At 40.6% G+C, this 14979-nt stretch overlaps 1 protein-coding gene across 1 annotated transcript; it reads left to right on the forward strand.

Moving 5' to 3' along the window:
• Nucleotides 1-1268: 1268 nt before the first annotated feature.
• On the forward strand, nucleotides 1269-14664 carry c16h19orf25 (chromosome 16 C19orf25 homolog). Its single transcript, XM_059991212.1, has 4 exons — nucleotides 1269-1326; nucleotides 1864-1937; nucleotides 6420-6576; nucleotides 8036-14664. Exons 3-4 carry the CDS (start codon nucleotides 6441-6443, stop codon nucleotides 8236-8238), a joined length of 339 nt encoding a protein of 112 aa, XP_059847195.1. The 5' UTR covers nucleotides 1269-1326; nucleotides 1864-1937; nucleotides 6420-6440; the 3' UTR covers nucleotides 8239-14664.
• The last annotated feature ends 315 nt before the right edge of the window (nucleotides 14665-14979 follow it).

Here is a 14979-nt window from a genome sequence, read left to right on the forward strand (position 1 = left end):
AGGAATAACCAATCAGTTGGAACGGATGATGGGTTTATAAATGCCAGCTGTCTAGACATGCCCAGGCATCATTCCTAATGAAGGTGACAGAGTTTGTCATCAAAACGTCAGTTAAAATCAACATCTGTACCTGGCTGGAAGCCCGAGTAGAGTTTAAATTTCTTTAGGTGTTAAATAGGAAGGCTAATGATGGCAAATGTGAACTCTAATAGGACAGAAATGAGACAATTTATCACTGGGAAAATAAAAATAGCAGAGGGGCTATAAAACCTATTGGAAAACCATGGGTACAGTGTTCCCCTACTCATTTGAACAACATTCTAAGGGAATTGGGCCCTCCTGTTCACTGATCTCAACCACTTTACCATATTAATAAATTGCCTAGTGAAAAGAAGATTAAATGTCAAGAAGTAAGGAGCCTTGTTCAATGATCAGGCTGTGCTCTTTCATCTGAAAATAGATTGCATATTGACGTCAGATGGTTAAACACATCCTCAGCCCTGTTGATTAATTCAGGAAGGGGAATGAATCCAAGCGTTTGATTGAGTTTGATAGGAGGCACGAATCCTAAACGGAAGAGATTCTACAAATGCTGGAGATTTTGAACATTGCACACAAAATGCTGGAGGAATTCAGCAAGTCAGGCAGCATCCACAGGAATAAACAGTGAACGTCTTCAGCCAAGATCCTTCTTCAGAACTAGAAACAAAGGAGGAAGAAGCTAGACTGGAGGGAAAGGAAGGAGTACACGCTAACAGTGATAGGTGGGTGAGAGAATTGGAGGAAGTAAACTGGGAAGGGATAGGTGGAAGAGGTAAAGGGCTGAAGCATCCTTTTCTGGGTTAATTATGGAGTGGACAGCCAGCGCCTCTTCCCCAGGGCACCACTGCTCAATACAAGAGGAAATGGTTTTAAGGTAAAGGGAGGGAAGTTCAAGGGGGATATTAGAGGAAGATATTTTTACTCAGGGAGTGGTTGGTGTGTGGAATGCACTGCCTGAGTCACTGGTGGAGGCAGATACACTAGTGAAATTTAAGAGCCTACTAGACAGGTATATGGAGGAATTTAAGGTGGGAGGTTATATGGGAGGTAGAGTTTAAGGGTCGGCACAACATTGTGGGCCGAAGGGCCTGTACTGCGCTCTGTTGTTCTAATAATCAGAAAGGGGCGTGTCATCCCTGGGTAGATTGAGTGACGACGTCAGAAAGGGGCACGTTGTTCTATGGGTTGATCGGGCGATGACGTCAGAAAGGGGAGGGTCGTTCTACGGCTGATTGAGCGATGACGTGGAGCCGGTGCGGCGGACGGAGCAGGCGGCGGTGCGAGGTGAGGGTCTCTGAGCTTCTGGCGATGACCGGGTGTAGAGGGCTACCAGTCGGAGTGGACTTGGCACAGGGCTAACGGTGCCGCGCGAACTTCCATCTGCGGCCTAACTGGAGCCAAGACCCTGTCGGTCGTTTCCAAGTCCCCGGCGGAGCCAAGCCGTTCTCCGCTGTTCTGCGGCCTCCGAGCCCAGCAGGGTGGCCCTTTGATGGACAGTGGGGGAGAGGTGATCTTGTCGCAGCAGTTTGCGCCGGGCAGCGAGTTCCTGTTTTACAGTGACACAAGAGACCGCAGATGTCGGGATAAGGAGCAGCCAGAGTCTGCTGCGGGAGCTCAGTGGGTCTGGCCGCATGGGGTGGGGTGAATTAAAATAATTCAATTCCTGATGCAGGGTCTCGATCTGAAGCATGGACAATTCCTTTTGCTGTCTCAGATGCTGCTCGACCTGCTGAGTTCCTGTTTTTAGACCAGCTTTGACGGGCTGCACCTGTTTGACAAAACATTCTGGAGTATCTTGAGATTTATTTTCTTAATTTACAGGGGAAAATAAATAAAGTACAGTTTTGAGGATATTACAAGCAGCGACTAGAGGGAAACCGGTGAACACTAACTATGTATGTGCCCAAGATTTTTACACAGTACTGTAATATCTACATTTGTATTTTTCTATAGATAGCTAGCCAAAGTGCCTGACTTTTGTACAATACTGTATATATTTACATTTCCAGAAGCCATTCCATAAGTTTCTGCATGAAAGACATATTCATAAGATAAGAATGCATGGAGTTGGGAGTAATGTATTAACATGAATAGAGAATTAGTTAACCAAGCCAGAGAGTTTGAATAAATGGGTGTTGTGCTGGTTGCCAGTCAGTGGGGTACCATAGGAGTTGCTGCTCAGCCTACAACTGTTGAGGATATACATTAATGATTAGGGGACAGTCTAGCATATCCAGGTTTGCCAATGACACTACAGTGAATGGTAAAGCAAGTTGTGCAGAGAGGCTGCAAAGAGATATAAATAGGTTAAATGAGTGGATAAACATCAGATAGATGGAGTGCAACATTGGTAAATGCACAGTTAGCCACTTTAGAAAGAAATAAAAGATCAGATTATGATTTAAATGGTGAAAGCAGCATTCTCTTATGCAGATGGACTTGGTCGTGCTGGTCACACAACTCCTTCAGTTACAGTAGGCTAATAAAGAGGCAAATGATATGTTGGCCGTCCTTGCTAAAGGAATTGCATTTACAAGTAGGGAGGTGGTAAGGTTGCACTTAGAGAACTGCATGCAGTTCTGGCCTCTACTTAAAAAAAAGTAGACTGTCTTTGGAGGCAGTACAGAGGAGATTCAACAGATTGATTCCCAAAATGAGCGGATTAGCCTATAAGAAGATTAGGTGAGGAGGAGAGATAAAGTCACCTGGGACAATACTCACTGGAATGCAGAAGATGAGAAGGGCTCTTACAGAAATAAAGTTATGAAAGGGATAGATAAGCTAGAGGCAGGAAGGTTGTTTCAACTGGTAGGTGAGGGATTAGATTTAGGACAAAGATTTAGAGATGAGGACAAGCTGGTTTCCTCAGTAGTGAATCTGAAGCTCTCTGCCCAAAGAAGCAGTAGAGGCTACCTCATTAAATATACTGTATTTAAGGTAAACATTTTTGCTTATTGGGGAATTAAATGTCATTGGCTATAGCAGATGGGTAGAGGCAAGTACACAGACAGATCAACAATAATCTTATTAATTTGTGGAGCAGGCTTGACAGGCCAGATGACCTGTTCTTGCTTGTATTTGTTATGTTCTTGCTTTTGGGTCTAGTATTTTAAAACCATGAGACATGGGAGCAGAATTAGGCCATTTGGCCCATAGAGTCTTATTTCACCATCCAATCATGGCAAGATTTTTTCCCCCTCAACACATTCTTCTGCCTTCTCCTTACAACTTTTGACACCTCTGTTAATCAAGAACCTATCTGCTTGTAAAAATATCCAGTGAATTCTACAGATTCACCGTTCTCTGGCTAAAGAAATTCCTCTTCATCTCAGTTCTGAAGGACATCCTCTTATTTTGAGGCTGTGCCCTCTAGTCGTAGACTTCTTCACTATAGGAAACCTCTCCACATCCACTCAATCCTGGCTTTTCTAAATTCAGTAGGTTTCAATGAGGTCCCCCACATCCTTCTGAACTCCAATGGTACATTCCCAGAGTCATTAGAAGCTCCTCAAATTATTAACACTTTCATCCTCAAGGTCATTTTCACGAATCTCCTCTGGATCCTCTCTAATGCTAACACACCCTTCCATACATAACGAGACCTAAAATGCACAGAACACTCTAAATGTGGTCCGGCCTATGCCTCATAAAAGCCTTGGTAAAAGGTCCTTCTTTTAAACACTAGCACTCTTTGATTGAACGCTAACATTGAAGTTGCTCTCCTTATGTCCAATTCAACCTACAAGTTAATCTTTAGGGAATCCTGCATTACGACTCCCAAGTCCTTTTGCACCTCTGATTTGTGAATTTTTGCCTTCATTCCTTGTACCAAGTTGCATGACCATATACTTCCCTACGCTAGTCCATCAGCCACTTCTTTACCCACTCTTCCAACCCATACAAATCCTTCGGCATGCTCTGCTTCCTCTACACTACCTGCCCCTCTATATCTTCTGGAAACTTGCCAAAAAGCAGTCATCCAAATACTAATGAGAGAAGCAGTAATCCCAACACTGACCTCTGCCAAACACCAGCAGCCATCCAGAGAAGGTCCCAATTATTCCCTGTTTGCCTTCTGCTAGAGAAGCAGGCTTCTATCCATGCTAGTATATTTCTTGCAGTATTATGTGCTCCTGTCTTGTTTACCAGCCTCATGTGTGGCACCTTGTCAAAAGCCTTCTCAATATCCAACATCCACTGACTCCCCTTTGTCTATCCTGCCTGTTACTTGCTAAACAATTTGAACGTATTTGTTAGGGAAGATCTCCCCTTGAAGTAATCATGCCATCTATTTTATCATGTGCTTCCAAGTACCTTCAAATCTCATCTTTAAAAATGGATTCAACCACTGAAATCAAACTAACAGCCTATAGTTTTCACAACAACACACACAAAATGCTGGTGGAACACAGCAGTCCAGGCAGCATCTGTAGGGAGAAGTGCTGTTAACGTTTCAGGCCGAGACCCTTTGTCCTGACGAATGCTTCGTGTTCCACCAGCATTTTGTATGTGTTGTTTGAATTTCCAGCATCTGAATTTCCAGAAATACAAAGAGATCTAGGAGTCCTTGTTCATCAGTCACTGAAGGTGAATGAGCAAGTGAAGAAGGCTAATGGAATGTTGGCCTTTATTACAAAGGAATTGAGTACAAGAGCAAGGAAATCCTCTTGCATTTGTACAGAGCCCTGGTCAGACCACACCTGGAGTATTGTGTACAGTTTTGGTCTCCAGGGTTAAAGAAAGACATCCTGGCTGTACAGGAAGTGCAGCATAGATCCACGAAGTTAATTCCTGGGATGTCCGGACTGTCTTATGCAGAGAGGTTAGAGAGACTGGGCTTGTACACACTGGAATTAAGGAGATTGAGAGGGGATCTGATTGTAACATATAAGATTATTAAGGGATTGGACAAGATAGAGGCAGGAAATATGTTCCAGATGCTGGGAGAGTCCAGTACCAGAGGGCATGGTTTGAGAATAAGGGGTAGGTCATTTAGGACAGAGTTAAGGAAAAACTTCTCCCAGTGAGTTGTGGGGGTCTGGAACGCACTGCCTTGGAAGGCAGTGGAGGCCAATTCTCTGGATGCTTTCAAGAAGGAGCTAGATAAGTATCTTATGGATAGGAGAATCAAGGGATATGGAGACAAGGCAGGAACCGGGTATTGATAGTAGATGATCAGCCATGATCTCACAATGACGGTGCAGGCTCGAAAGGGCCGAGTGGTCTACTTCTGCACCTATTGTCAGTTGTCTATCTGCAGATTTCCTCATGTGAGCCTATAGTTTTCTGTCTTTTTCTTCTTTTCCTTAAATTGTAGGGTGACAGTTGTGATTTTCCAGACTTCTGGAACCAGTCATGGTTCTTGTGACTCCTGAAGGATCACTACTAATGACTCCACAAGCTTTTCAGTTACCTCTTTCAGAAAACTGGGGTGTAGTCCAGTCCAGATAACTTATCCACCTTCAGACTTTTCAGCTTAAAATTATTGCATTCACTTCTGCCTTCAAGCACCCTCGAATTTTTGGCATACTGCTTGTGTCTTCCACAGTGAAGACTGACATAAAATATTTATTCAGTTCATCTGCCATTTCTTTGATTCCCCATTACTATTTCCTCAGCGATCTGGTGTCCATTCTTGCCTCTTCTTTACTCTTTTTATATCTGAAAAAACTTCCAGTGTCATACTATTGGCTCATTTACCTTCATAGTTCACCTTTTCACTATTGTTTTTCTTAGTTGCCTTTTGGGTTTTTTTTGAACTTCCCAATCCTTTAGCTTTACATTATTTTTGCAGTATTATGCCCTTGCTTTTATGCTGCCTTTGACTTCCCTTGTCAGCCACAATTGCCTCATCCTCTAAAATGCTTTGGGATGAAATGATCCTGTATCTTCATAATTACTCTCAAAAACTCTTGCCATTGCTGCTCTACCATCTCACCTGTTAGGGCCCCCTTCCATTCTTCTTTGGCCTTTTCCTCTCTCATGCCTCTGTATTTTCCTTTACTAAACTATAATATTGATAAATCTGAATTCAGTTTCCCCCTCTCAATCTGGGGAGTGAATTCTTATCATATAATGGTTACTATCTACTAAGGGTTCCTTTACCTTCAGTTCAAATCTGGTTCATTGCACAATACCAAATCCAAAAGTATCTTTTCCTTAGTGGTGTCATTCCATCTTGCTTGGTGGTAGGGATCTCCTATATGAGTGATTTATCAAGAATAGCCATGTCATAAATGGCATACGTCACTGTACTTTGATCAGAGTTGTAAAGTGTGTTCTTTTGTCCAAGTGCATGGATATTATAATAAAATTTCACTCAGTATTTGTGTTTTTCTTCCCTTAACAAAACTGCATATGCTCTTCATTTGTGGAAGACTGGCACATGAGTATATGGTATGACATCAACAAACAAGAAGCGTGTCATTCTGCCAACTCGGCCCGAGCCTCCAACTATTGAACAGATTTTGGAAGATGTCAAAGGTGCCAGACTGGATGATCCAGTGTTCACATTATTCACTGAAGGCAGTGAAGGTATTTTAATTTTAATCGCAAATTACAGTTTGTTTCATTGTTTGATCATCATTACATTCACTACCTGTTGTCTTCTATTAATTAACTTTAATATTAATTAAGCAGTTTTACTGTTAAAAGGATTCTATTGCTGTACCATTTTGAAGAAAATCATTATAACAGTAAAATTTCTGCAACTGCTACATTGTATGAAATAATATTACAGCAGGGATTCCTGGAAGTATCTTTTAGTCATTTCTAATTAACCCAACAACTGACAGTGGGTTAAAAAGTCTTATGGGAACTGATCCTAAAATCTAATCTACTTAAGACTTCAGCACAAAATCTGTACAATACTGTATAAACAAAACGCTGCTTTTTCAGAGACATTAAACCAAGCCCTGTCTCTGCTCAAGCAACGTTTCAAAGAAGAGTTGGAAATGCTTCCTTGAAGTCCTGGCCAATATTAATGCCTCTAATAATATACCAGAACAGCATATTTGTACATTATCTTGTGTATTAAACTTTGTTGTGCAGAGATTGATTTACAATAATGATACTTAATATTCCAAATAGTATTATAATTGGCTAAGATATTTAATGCAAATGTGTTCTCTAATGTTAAGGAAGTGCAGGTGTAAGAACCTGGTTTCTCCAAAGACTATAAATACTAAAAGTTGCACGATGTGTTGAAATCAGAATTTGCACTGTTTCAGTTTCACTTTTTCTTAAGCAGTCAGGTACCATTTATTTGAGAACACTTAGGAGTTTAATTTGTACACTTTCCATCTGCTTTTTTGCCTGCATACTTCAAATTACCATACATTAACTCAAAGTAACTAAAACTCCTTCTGCCAGGAACATCAGAATCAGGTTTATTATCACTGGCATATGTTGTGAAATTTGATGTTTTGCAGTATAGTGCAAAGACCATCACCTTTCATTCCTCCTCATGTAACATGAAAGTGAGCTATTAAAATATTCCTGGAAGTGTTCATATGACACTTGCACTTTCTGTGAATGTGAACTCGTCCAATGTTTTCCTTGTTCTCCATGTTAAGTACCAGAATTAATTTTCTTATTCCGGCTTGTCTCCATCCTTTCCAGTCCTGAAACTTTGACCATTTATTCCCTTGTTTTGATGTTGCTGGACCCTCTGGCATTTTGTGTGTTGCTCAAGATTTCCAGAATCTGTGGAATCTCTTGTGTCTAGGAAATTACAGAGGTGTTTTCTTGGTTGCAGAGCACCTCAGGAGAAACCTAAAAATCCTTTCATAAACGCCTATCATTTTTGCTTTCTGTAAGCTAGGTGAAAATGCCCAGTAAAATTGTGACCTACTAGATAAGTTCATCTAATCGTTCAGAACCCCAAAATTAACTTTTTCATGTAGCTTTATAAAATGATGTATAAGAATAACATATTCCTGCAATGGGATCAGATGCCATTTTATTAAAAAAAATCCTTTCTAATTCCCCATAGAGATTGTGAGCCCAGTCCAAGCAGAAGTGTTAATGCCAGACGTGGAATCTCAGTACCAGCAAAGCAGAGAGTATGTTGAACTGAATAGGCGTTTACAAACGGAGCTCGGTGAGTTGGCAGCACGGTGTGAGCAGCTGAAGAAAGCGGGAGATCAGCTTGACATAAGTATTTCTGAAATTAAGGATAAGAATTTTCAAAACTAAGTTGTTTCAAGGAATGGTTATCAAAATTATGATTATATTTTAACTGATGGCAGTCAAGAAAGCAGCATCTTCTAATGGACTACTTTCAAAGTTTGAGTATGACTTCTCCCTCTGGTTTTGTGAAATGGATGAAGAAGTGGCATTACATATTTCTGAGATACTGCATGAACATGGCCATAAAGGATTTATAGAACACCAGGACCAAGTGGGTGGAAGGCTAATGATTACAGAAATTACCAATATTATCCAGCAAAGTAAAGTCACCATCATCATCCTGTCTCAGAACTCCCTGAAAAGCAGTTGGTGCCGAAGAGTATCTGAGTGGAATCTGCAGCAATACATAGAGAAGGGAAGCAAAGTTCTCCCTGTGTATGTTGATATAGAGACTGTGCAAATTCCTCTTACTTTAAGATTCCTTAATGGACTTAATTACAGTTCCAATTTCTTCAAAAAAAGGTTGTTGGATTGTCTGAAACCAAAATTGATATCATTCTGTAAATCTGCATTACACAAATAAAGTTATAAGTAGAACAGGACAGATATCACTGGACTATGGTTCAAATTTCTGCTTTAAATTGCAGTCATCTCCAGAAATGGAAACAGATTGACATTATTTACAAGTGTTTAACATTAGAATCAGGTTTAATATCGCTGGCATACAATGTGAAATTGTTCTGTAGTAGCAATACATTATAATAAAAATCTATAAATTAAATTAAAAAAGGTTATAAATGAAGTAAATAAATAGTTAACAGAGAGGGAAAAGAAATACTGATGGTTCATGGGTTCATTGTCCATTCCGAAATCTGATGGTGCGGGGAAGAAGCTGTTCCTGAAACTCTTGAGTGTATGTTTACAGGCTTTTGTACCTCCTCCTTGATGGTAACAATGAGAAGTGGGCGTGTCCTGGGGGATGGGAGTCCTTAATGATGGATACTGTATTTTTGAGGCATCACCTTTTGAAGAGAGGCTACTGCCCATGATGGACCTGGCTGAGTTTATTACTTTCTGCAGCTTTTTCTGATCTCTGCAGTGGCCCCTCCATATCAGACAGTAATGCAACCAGTTAGAATGCTTCCCATGGTATATCTGTAGAAATCTGCGAGTGTCTTTGGTGACATCCCAGTTCCACTTCTGATCCCTCAATGAGGACTGGTGTGTGTACCTTTTCAACTTCCCCTTAAAGTCCACAATCAACTTCTTTGTCTTACTAGCATTGAGTGCAAAGTTGATGCTGCAACACCACTCAACCAGCTGATTTGGCTCACTCTCATACGCCTCCTTGTCATCATTTAAAATCTGCCAACAACAGCTGTGTTATCTGCAAATTTATAGATGATGTTTAAGCTGTGAGTGTAGAGAGAGTAGCGCAGTGGGCTAACCACACATCCTTGAGGTCCACCAGTGTTGTCAGTGAGGAGCAGATGTTCTTCCTGATCCGCATAGACTGATGTCCTGGTGAGGAAGTGGAGGATCCAGCTGCAAAGGAAAGTACAGAGGCCCAGGTTTTGGAGGCAGGGTATGATTATATTGAATACCGAGCTATAGTCAATAAATAACAGCCTGACTGGGTATTACTATTGATCAAGGTGATCTAAAGCTGAGTGGAGAACCAGTGAGATTGCATCCACTGTAGACCTATTGTGGGGATAGGAGAATTTCTAGAGGGCCAGGTCAGTGCTTAGACAGGAGTTGGTGCTAACCTAACCTGCAGTAGATATTCTGACAAATTTGTCAACATTGGTCTTTCCCTTAATCTGATCTCCAAAGATTTATCATAGCTCTCTAACTAATTTATTAATCACTTTTTTTCTTAAAATGGATATCATAACATGCTTTCTGTGCCTGTTACTATTCTGAGAGATGGGCTGAATAATAATTTGTGACAAACTAATAATTGTAAGCACATCTACGTGAAGCTCTGTCACAGGAAAGCAGCATACATCATCAGGGACCACCTATCACACAGGTCATACTTTCTTCTCTCTGCTGCCATCAGGAAGAAGGTACAGGAACCTCAGGACTCGCACCACCAGCCTCAGGAGCAGTCATTACCTCTCAACCATCAGGTTCTTGAACCAAAGGGGATAACTTCATTCAACTTCACTTGCCCCATCATAGAAATGTTCCCACAACCAATAGATTAACTTTCTTCATCTTACATTCTTGATATTTATTGTTTAATTATTATTTCTTTTGTATTTGCTAAGTTTGTCTTCTGCACTCTGGATGAACACCCTAGTTGGGTAGCCTTTCATTGATTTTGTTGTTGTTGTTCTATAAATTTAGTACGTATACTCACAAGAAAATGAATCCAGGGTTGTATATTGTGACATATATGTACTTTGATAATAAATTTATTTTGAACTTTTGAAAACAGCTCATTATTCAAATAACTCGGGGAGCCTCTCAGAGGAATAAGGGAAAACAATCTTTTGAAAGAACTGTGAGGAGGTATTAAAGAGGCAGATTTTAGATAACAGAGGAAAGTCAAAGCACAAGAGGGGATTTAGTGACTGCTTCACAGAATCTACCTCATTCAATGGACAAAGGTGACTGAGCTTCCAATTGCTTTTCAACTCAGTTCTCCTGCCCCACTGTCTTTGGCATCTTGCCCTGTTCCAATGAAGCTCAAGAAACAGCATTTCATCTTTTGAGGGCTGGTTGCATTAAGCTCAACAATTTCAGATAATCAGCTTTACCAGTTTCTATTTTTATTTCAGATTTCCACCATCGTCAGTATTTTGCTCTATCAGTGTTTTTGTATCTCATTGTATTTTCTTTTTTTCCTCTGCATTTACTTGTCTCCTCCAGAGGAGTCAACTGTCGTATTGGGGAAGTAAAAAGATATCCAACACCTCTCAGCTGCAAATGGCATCACCTCACGTTATTCAATCCTCTCTTGGTTTTCATCTTATCACAGACCGTTGTTTAGTTTTCTACACCCCTCTGCTTTTTCAGCAGCATAAAACATGTCTAACTTTCCTCATTGGTGAGAAATTTAAACACTATCATGAAGAACTACCCTCTCCACAGATGCTGTCTGACCATTTCCATCAGTCTGTTGTTATTTCAAATTTCCATCACCTGCAGTCTTTTGTTTTTCAATATTACAGCTTAGCTTCATCTTGAGACTCAGCAAATGAAATTATGATTAAGACCTTATCCACGCAAGGTGTAAGGTGCCCCTACAATGTCTGTGGGTGCTTTTGACAGATCTGGGTGAGAAACCTGAAATGTTACTGCCCTTGCATTTTTTAAATCCCTAGTAAGCATTTTTAAATCAAAGTTCAAAGTACGTTTATTATCAAAGAATGCATAAATTCTACTACCTTGAGAGTCACCTTAAGCCCAGGCACAAAACAAGAAACCCAAAAGAACCCATTAGAAAAGACCAACAAGCACCCAATGCACAGAGAGAAAAAGACACAAATTATGCAAACAATGAAAGCAGATGTCAGCACAATAACAAAAGTAAATCACAGGTATGTGTTGTATGTAATCAACTGTAATCTATGCCAAGAATAGGATGAGGAACTGATTTGACAAGCACTTGAATCATATAGGCTACAACAGCTGTGAAGCAAATGCTGGTAAATGGGATTAGTACTTGATGGTCAGCATAGATACAATAGGCCAAAAGGCTTCTCACTTATGAATGATTATAAGACCATATGATATAGGAGCAGAATTAGGCCATTCAGTCCATCATGTCTGCTCCGCCATTTCATTATGGCTGATCCATTATTCCTCTTGGTCCCAGTCTCCTGCCTTCTTGGATCCCTTTATGCCCTGACTAATCAAGAATCCATCAAACTCTGACAATACCCAATGACTTGACCTCCACGCCCACCTGTGGCAATGAATTCCACAGGTGCACCTCTCTCCAGCGAAAGAACTTCCTCCTCATCTCCATTCTAAATGGATGTTGCTCTATTCTGAGGCGGTGTCCTCTGGTGTTAGACATTAAGTTGTTATATAACTAGGCATTCACTCTCTTGATGGTATTGCTACAATAATGTGTACAGCTCAGCTGAAAGATAGATCAGATTGCAAATTTTCAAATCACAACATGCACAGAAATGCACTAAATATTTCATGCTTTGATTACTTAGTTTTTTTCATGTATAAAGTTAGTTAATTGAAATTATACCTCCTAATACTGTAGGTATGCAATAATTTGGTTGAGTTCTCAGTTATACACTGTAATGTAAGTTCTAAGTTTTACTAAAACCTCAAGGCATAATATCCAATCTTTCATACAGACTAATCTTTTCAATGCCTCTCCTCACAAAATGAAATGGTGACAAAGAGTGATAGCTAAGTGATTGCATGCAATGGCCTGTACAGTATGTGGCCACACAGACCAGGAAGTTTTAAGTTCCAATTACTTGCTACATTAACTAATTTCTCCTCCAATGAGAAGTTTGATAGAAACATAGAAACCCTACAGCACAATACAGGCCCTTCGTCCCACAAGGTTGTGCCGAACAAGTCCCTACCCTAGAAATTACTAGTCTTTCCTAAAGCCCTCTATTTTTCTAAGCTCCATGTACCTATCCAAAAGTCTCTTAAAAGACCCTATCGTATCTGCCTCCACCACCATTGCTGGTAGCCCATTCAACACACTCGCCACTCTCTTTACCCCTGATATCTCCTCTATTCCTATTCCCCAGCACCTTAAACCTGTGTTCTCTTGTGCCAACCATTTCAGCCCTGGGAAAAAGCCTCTGACTATCCACACGATCAACGCCTCTCAACATCTTATACACCTCTATCAGGTCACCTCTCATCCTCCGTCGCTCCAAGGAGAAAAGGCCAAGTTCAGTCAACCTATTCTCATAGGGCATGCTCCCCAATCCAAGCAACATCCTTGTAAATCTCTGCACCCTTTCTATGGCTTCCACATCCTTCCTGTAGAGAGGTGACCAAAACTGAGCACTGTACTCCAAGTGGGGTCTGACCAGGGTCCTATATAGCTGCAACATTACCTCTCGGCTCCTAAATTCAATTCCATGATTGATGAAGGCCAATACACCGTATGCCTTCTTAACCACTGAGTTAACCTGCGCAGCTGCTTTGAGCGTCCTATTGACTTGGACCCCAAGATCCCTCTGATCCTCCACACTGCCAAGAGTCTTATCATTAATACTATATTCTGCCATCATATTTGACCTACCAAAATGAACCACTTCATACTTATGTGTTGAACTCCATCTGCCACTTCCTAGCCCAGTTTTGCATTCTATCAATGTCCCACTGTAACCTCCGACAGCCCTCCACACTAGCCACAACACCTCCAACCTTAGTGTCATCAGCAAACTTACTAACCCATCCCTCCACTTCCTCATCCAAGTCACTTATAAAAATCATGAAGAGTAAGGATCCCAGAACAGATCCCTGAGGCACTCCACTGGTGACCGACCTCCATGCAGAATATGACCCATCTACAACAACTCTTTGCCTTCTGTGGGCAAGAAGGCATTTGTTATTCGTTACTGGCCATGGCTCATTCAGTGATGCCAGTTGGAATGTACTGTAGATCACATTTCTTCCCCATTCTGATGTTTGGTCCTAACAACAACTGAACCTCTTGACTATGTCTGCCTGCTTTTATGCGTTGAGTTGCTGCCAGATGATTGGCTGATTAAATATTTCCATTAATAAGCTGATGTACCTAATAAAGTGGCAACTGGCTGTGCATATATGGCTGTTGGGTGAGAAATTTAAATTGATGTGATGTTCCATCAGTTAAGTAGCCTTTCTGAGGCACTATTTGCATGAAATACATTTATAAAAGTTTCTTGCATCCAGTAGAATGGACTCTGCGCATTCTTGCAAAACAATTACAATGAAAATTAAATTAATGATAAACATCTAATTTTTATCAGTCATCCAGACAGGACATTGTCTTGCAGAATAGCTGAAGTTACAATTCCAAAGAGATTCAGATCAATAGTGTCTGATTAATTTCTCTGGATAAGTTTATGCATAAAGTAGATATTTGACAAATTGTTATTTTAATAGACCGAAAGGGGAAATATATTCAACTTTGAGGTGAAAATGCTGGCAAAATTTCAAGTGTTTTTAAGCTCCATATGAACAGATTAGAAACTTAGATTAGAAGTGTTGAACCAATTTTCGAAATAAGTGGCATAACCAGGTAAAGGAAGGACGAGCACCACATAACTACAATTCCATTGCAACATAGGGGAGAAGACAAATAAATCAATGTGAAGCTTAAGTCCTTTACAAGGTTTGAAATTTCAAAGTGAATTTATTATTAGAGTATATACATGTCACCACATACAACCCCGAGATTCTTTTCAAATGGGAACTGCTATCTGTAAACAAACTGTATAAATGCAGATAATAAATAAATAATGAGCATGAAATAACAAAATAGAGTTCTTAAATGAATGTAGATATCCCCTTTTGTTCAGGAGCCTAATGGTTGAAGGGTAGTAACTGTTCTTGAACCTGATGGTGTGAGTCCTGAGGCACCTGTACTTTCTATCTGAAGGCAGCAGCAAGAAAAGAGCAGGGCCTGAGAGGTGAGGATCTTTGATGATAGATGTTGCTTTTCTATGGCAATGTATCACGTAGATGTGCTCAGTAGCTGGGAGGATTTTACCCATGATGCATTGAGCCAAGTCCACTGCCTTTTGTAGGAATTTCCGCTCAAAGGCATTGGTATTCCCATACCAGGCTAGTATGCCCCCAATCAGCACACTTTCCACC

The sequence above is a fragment of the Hypanus sabinus genome, chromosome 16, assembly GCF_030144855.1.
Source record: "Hypanus sabinus isolate sHypSab1 chromosome 16, sHypSab1.hap1, whole genome shotgun sequence".
NCBI lineage: Eukaryota > Metazoa > Chordata > Chondrichthyes > Myliobatiformes > Dasyatidae > Hypanus > Hypanus sabinus.